This window comes from Panthera leo, chromosome C1, assembly GCF_018350215.1.
Source record: "Panthera leo isolate Ple1 chromosome C1, P.leo_Ple1_pat1.1, whole genome shotgun sequence".
NCBI lineage: Eukaryota > Metazoa > Chordata > Mammalia > Carnivora > Felidae > Panthera > Panthera leo.
The window spans coordinates 111,007,478-111,013,477 of record NC_056686.1 but is presented as its reverse complement, the minus strand read 5'-3'; the positions used below and the strand labels follow the sequence as shown (position 1 = coordinate 111,013,477).

General features: G+C 61.0%; 1 protein-coding gene across 10 annotated transcripts in view; it reads right to left on the bottom strand.

Annotated features, from left to right (window-relative positions):
* Nucleotides 1–241: 241 nt before the first annotated feature.
* BIN1 (bridging integrator 1) overlaps nt 242–6,000 on the bottom strand; it is a 55,309-nt gene continuing 49,550 nt past the window's right edge. For 5 of the 10 annotated variants that reach the window (XM_042954108.1, XM_042954111.1, XM_042954110.1 and 2 more), the window contains 4 exons: nt 2,796–2,885; nt 2,432–2,542; nt 2,028–2,129; nt 242–478 (listed from right to left, as the gene is read on the bottom strand). In XM_042954108.1, coding sequence (XP_042810042.1) covers nt 371–478; nt 2,028–2,129; nt 2,432–2,542; nt 2,796–2,885 — 411 coding nt within the window. In that variant the 3' untranslated portion in view covers nt 242–370. Of the gene's footprint in view, nt 479–2,027; nt 2,130–2,431; nt 2,543–2,795; nt 2,886–3,807; nt 3,916–4,878; nt 4,903–5,404; nt 5,513–6,000 lie in introns of all 10 variants that reach the window. The other 5 variants (XM_042954112.1, XM_042954115.1, XM_042954116.1 and 2 more) reach the window with 2 other exon arrangements.

The window sequence follows — 6,000 nt, the reverse complement described above, 5'->3', positions numbered from 1 at the left end:
GGTACTCAACTAGGGGACACGGCAGCTTCAAGAACACTGGTGATGCCACTGGAATCGCCGAAACCAGACTCTTTGGAACACAACCTAATCCCTGGGAGAACACCTCTTGGCTTAGGTCTCTCTCTCGATTTCCCTTCGCTTTTCAAAAGTTCAAAAACAAAATCAGGAAAAAAAAAAAAGAGAGAGAGAAAGAAAGAAAGAGAAAAAGAAAGAAAGAAAGAAAGAAAGAAAGAAAGAAAGAAAGAAAGAGAAAGAAAGAAAGAAAGAAAGAAAGAAAGAAAGAAAGAAAGAAAGAAAGAAAGAAAGACACACACATTTTTCGGGAAAAGGTGTTCTCCACATGCCCAGACAGCTGCAGCAGCTGCTGCCCTCACTGAACCCGCTCGGTGAAGTTCTCGGGGAAGACGCCCCGACATTTCTCCAGCTCTAGGTGCTGGTTCCAGTCACTCTCCTTCACGCCCATGAGCCAGCCTTCATCCTGAGAGCAAAACAGGGCACCCAGGTCACGCAGGGATGGGGACGGAGGGCACTCAAACCCTACAGGACATGGGGCTCACTTAAGATCTGCTGGGAGGATGTCCCCTCCTCTGCCTGATCGTTTCCTCTAGCCTGTCACACCCAAACTGAAAGAATGCCTCCTCCAGGCAGCATTCCTTGCTATCCCAGACCCAAACCTGCCCAAGCCAGGAGACATCCGCCCTTCAGCATGTGGATTTAACTGTCATTGGGTGAGTTCTCCTCTCTCTTCAAAGGCAACCTAACTGCTGTGCTGGTCTGAATGTGTCTAAAATCTCTCAATCCCAGGCCAAGGAGTTTCTCACTGTCTGGTGCTCACAGAGCACATTGGCTGTCCTTCCAGACTTCTACAAACAATACCAGAAGTTTCTGGTGAGCACTGACCAGTTAAACGCACCTCAAGTGACCCAAGGCCACCCCATCAAGCCCTCAGACTCAAACCTGGCCTTTGTTTTCATATTGACCCCTCACAGGGACCATCTACCCAAGTTCTGGCAGTGTTCCCAGCCCCAGACCCCGATCCCTAGGTCCGCAGGGGCCATACACCTCTGGCCGTGGCAGATGCCATCACTGACCTTGCTCTGCCTGGGACCTCCCTAGGCCTTTGTTACGTCATTACCTGCCTGTCACAGAGCCTATGTATGTCCTTTTTGAGCCTCGTCCACCCACCCACATGACCCCCACTGTGGGTTGGGGGCCAGGACTCCACTTAAAATCCTGCCTAGCCCAGGGCTGGCCCCCAGAAGACCAGTGGAGACCCAAGGGTTGAAGGAAGCTGTTAGATTTAGTACTGGGCCCAGGAAACCCTCGGCACTCAAACCTCCCGGCCCGAACCAGCAGCCTGTCAGAATTTAGAGGGCAGTCCCCGCTCTGCACCAGCCCCAGTCTCGGCTGGAGCTCACTGTGACATTAACTAACCAGGAGAAGCCACAGCAGGGGGAGGGTCTGGGAGTTATCTGGCCTGGGAAACAGCTGGGGACACAGTTGAGGGTGTTCAAGGGGGCCTGCTGGAACCCACACACTGTGCCTGTGGGCAGAGGGCAAGGCCAGCCTGGAGGAGGCGGCCCAATGTGACGCTGCAGAGTGGGCACCTCGCCAGCTCACTGCCGGGCAGGAGGGCTCACAGAGGGGTGGCCAGGGATCCTGTCCCAGGAGAGAGGAGGCCGTGGAGGACAGAGGCAGGGGAAGGAGGAGGGGAGAAAGAAAGCCACTTGGATGCAAAAAACTGAGAGAAAGGCAGAGCCCAGGAAGAAGGAGAGCTGACCAAGGAAACAGAGAAAGGAGATCGGGGTAGGGGATGTGATGGCCCAGGAAAGGGGCCAAAGGGAAGGGAGAGAGTGGGGGAGGTGAAGGGAGGGGAAAACGAGTCAGGGGAGAAGGGCACAGAGACAGAGAGAAGGAGCTAACAGGAGGAAGGAAGAGCAGCTGGCGCTGTGCCTGCAGGTCTGTAGCTGGCAGGTCTCTGCTGCCCCCTGCTGGCCACTCCCGCCTCAGCCAGCCAGGGCCCTCACCTGCTCCTCAGGGTTCTGGAAGGGGATCACCAGTACCACATCACCAGCTTTGAGCTGCAGCTCATCCGTGTCGGTGGCCACGTAGTCGTGCTGGGCCTGTACCTGCAGAGGTTGGGGAAGAGCTCAACACCCCTTCCCGCAGACCCCTTTGGTCCCCCCCTGCAACCTAGCACAGTGCACCAGGCCTTGTGGGGGCTTCAGCGTGCTGACAGGAGATCCTAAAAGCTCAAGACGCCACCCCGCCCACTGGGTAGCAGCGGGAGTGGGGGCAGGGGAACTCTGGGCAAACCCACATAGCCTCCCAGCTCAGGGTCTTCATCTGTAAAAGGGGGTGACCACACCGCCAGGGCACCGTCGGCTCAGATGGCAGCAGAGGCTGTGGAGTCAAGCTGGCCTGGGCGTACCTTGAACATGAACCCCGGGGGCAGATCCAAGCGTCCTGCCCCACCGCTGCCCTCCACGGTGCCATTCACGGTCGCTGAGAAGGTCTCTACCACCACGGCAGGGAGAGAGCTCTGAGGGGAGGAAGCACAGTCAGCGTGGTAAGGGAGTGGGTCCCAGAGGGCAGGGGCCACAGGGGCAAGGGAAGGGGAGGGTCTCTGTGACTGATGCCAGACTGGTCTGCCTCCGGGTTCCTCAACGGGAACTATGACCTGGACCAGCACAGAGCAAGGAGCACAGGGAACACACAGGGCTAGGGAGCCACAAGCGGGAGGGCGGGCAGACAGCAGGAAAGAAAAGACAGGGTCTTGGTCCCTGTCGTCTTACGGAGGCTGCTTCACTTGCTGCTGTCTCCCCGGGCTCCTGGGCTCCAGCCGCAGGTCGGGTCCCACCCGCCACCTCGGAGGCCTCTGCTGGCTGCAACACAAATGCCGGCATGGGGTCAGACACGGGACGGACGCTGTGACCAGGACAAGGAAAGGGCCATGGACAGCAGCAGTGTCTAGAGCTGGGCAGTACAGGGAGCTCCTGGAGGAGAGGCTGGGTGCCTGTCACGGGAAGCTGCTGGAGAAGGTGCTGGCAGCACAGAGATGCCAAGTGACGTGCCACACGGGCCCCTGGATGCCACCCCGACCTTCCCTCACAGGTCCTGTCCTCTAAGCCCAAGGCCTGGCCAGGCCTCAGCTTCTTCCCACCTGCCTGGCCTGCTGGCTGAGCCATGAGACCCCCACACTTGGGGACAGCAACAAGTGCCTGTCCCTGGCCAAACAACTCAGGGCAGGCTGGAGCAGCCTTTGCCCAGCCCTGGACACCTGTTCCCCAAGGAGGGGGGCAGCACAGTGATGGGCACCATGGGGGGAGGGGCCTGGCCAAGGCAGAGTGGACACTGTCCAGCCTCAGTCAGGCTGACCTGGGCCAACACTCACACTCGGCCACTTCCGAGCTCTGGGCACAATCAATCACTCAAGCTTTCTAGCCCCCACTTCCTCATCTGTAAAAGGAGGAAATGTCTAGGTTAGGGTGAAAGTTAAATGAGAAAATTCTGGAAAGTACCTGCCACAAACAGAGAGATGCTCTGAACGCTCCTCCCTCCCACTGCAGGAGGCCTAAGCTGGGAGGCTGGGGTGGGGCTGGCAAGGGGGAGAGGGGCCAATCTGGCCTAAATCACAGCGAGCAGGAGTGGTAAGCCCCATCCTAGGGGCCTCCTGGTTCACCGCCTTGACCTCACCCTCAGGCCCACAGTGGCCTCGTCCATCCTGTGCCTCCTCCTCCAGGCTCTTCCTCACTGCTACACCCCCAGGGACTGGGGACAACTGGGAGCTGGCAGATGGGCACTTACTTGGGCAGGCCCCGGCTCGGCCGTCTGGCTGGGCCAGGCCACAGCAAAGGTGCCCTCGGCAGCACTGGGCTCCCCGGAAGGCAGGCTGCCAGCTGGACTCTCTGTGGGCTAGTGATGGGCCACCAGGGAGAGCAGGGCGGGAGGGGTGGAAGACCAGGGAGGAGGGGGTGTTGGGCAAGGGCACAAGACAAGAGAAGAGAGTCATGAGCGGCCCAGCGTTGGCAGAGGGGAGACTGGGTGCCTGTGGCGGGCAGCCTGGCCCATCAAGGGACACACGTGGACCCTCTGAAGGGAAAACCACTCCCACCTCCTTGCTCCTACTCCTGACAAAGGGATGAGCAGGCGCAAACGAGCCACACGCGGCTCAGCACCCACCAAAGGCCCCTCGCTAAAATGGCTGCCCGTGCCAGGCTTTCCTCTGGCCTCCTCCACAGCAAGGCTATTCGGAGCCTTCAAGCTCCTGGGAGAAGTGCTCCCAGCACTCGCACACAGCGGCTCCTGCTCCTTCAGAAGCTGCATAGTGGTAGTGCGGCCCCACGCCCTCCCTGAGCCTCGTGCCTGAGCCCCCAGGTGATGAGGACAACTGCCCAGCAGGCCTGCTCGCATAAGGGCACCTGGCCTCACCCTGCTTCTCCTGTCCCTCGAGCCACCCTCCTCCTGTCCTCTATCCCAACATCTCCCCGATGCCGCTGCCCTGTAGGATCCCCACAGACACAAACCTTCTCAAGGATGAAGACCCTCCACCCCAAGGCCGCCCTGCCTCGCAGGCCGCAGCCCAGCAGGAAGACACCACATCCATCCTACGGGGCCACTCACAGACCCCACGACTGAGCCAAACCACAGAGGACCTTCTCTGGCTAAACCGAAGAGCCCCTTCCCCGCAGGGCCTGGCAGAAGGGAAGCAGTGGGACACCTGGAGACAGGCAGTGACGGCCAGCTCCTGCGCACACGAGCACCAGCCCGGGCGTGCGTGTGTGTGCACCTGTGACCAGGCCAGGTGCAGGACCAGGCAGGGTGGGCCAGGGAGAAGCAGCTCCCCCTGGGGGTGGGCACAGAGCAAACACAGCTTACCTCCCAGAGGTCCCATGGAATTGACTAGGCGCAGCAGAAGGGGAGAAGGACAGAGTTAGTGCAAAGGTTAGTGACAGGGGGCAGACGAGCAGTCCCCAGGGACCCCCACCCCAAGGCCCTGGAGCCCAACGGGCTCAGGGCAGCACGGAGCCAGGCTCCAGGGTCTCCAGGGGGCCAAGTCCTGGACACCTGCCAGGGAGTGCCCAGACACAGAGCCACTGCGAGGAGAGGGGCAGGAGGCTGACCGAGGCTGCAAGTTACCAAGTGAGTGTTCAGCTGACCTTCCTCCCGAGGGCCCTCTCCCTGACACGTGTCTGCTCTTCCCCTCCTCTTGCGCAGGGCCAGGGGGCGGTAGGGGGCCAGGGCACCAGGGGAAGGGCAGTGAGTGGGAGGAAAGCCTGTTGACCCCAGGACCCTAAAGGCCTGGTGGCTTAGATGGGCACCCATGGCCAGACATGAGCCCACGGCCCGGCGCCCCAGAGACCCGCATGTCCGCAGGTGGTGGTGGTGGTGGGCTCAGACCAACCTGACCAGAGGGTGTGGGCGCCTTCACAGGGCTCGCCACAGGCGGGAGGGGGTCAAAGTCCAGGTCCAGCAGACTGGCCTGCTCCGAGAAAGGCCCCGGGGCCTCAAACTTGGCAGCAGTGGCAGAGGAGGAAGGCAGTTAGTGACAGGCTGGGAGCACTCCACGGGGAGCTCACGGCAGGCACACATGCTCACGTCTGCCTCACACGTGGGAGCACTGCCCCCACCACGACCCTGGCACAGGCTCCACGCACACAAGGACCGCACCCGCCACCCCCCTCAGACATCAGCAGCAGGCCCACTGGGGTAGCCACCCGCCAGCCCAGCCCAGCCAGAGGTCTGTCTTGTCCTGCAGACCGTGGTGGGCTCCCGGTGCATGCTCCTCTCTGCTCCCCACACCCACAGGTTCTCCCAGCCTCACCCTTGCCCCCCCAGAAGCAGCACAGTCCACCGCCCTCCCTAGGACAGGCCCCCCTCGCTGCCCCACACAGCTCACCTGTGGTGACACCCACCCACCCGCCAGCTCCACAGAGTGAGGACAGGGCTGAGCCAACACACACCGCCTGGGAGCCAAATCTTAGGTGTGGGTTCCCCGAC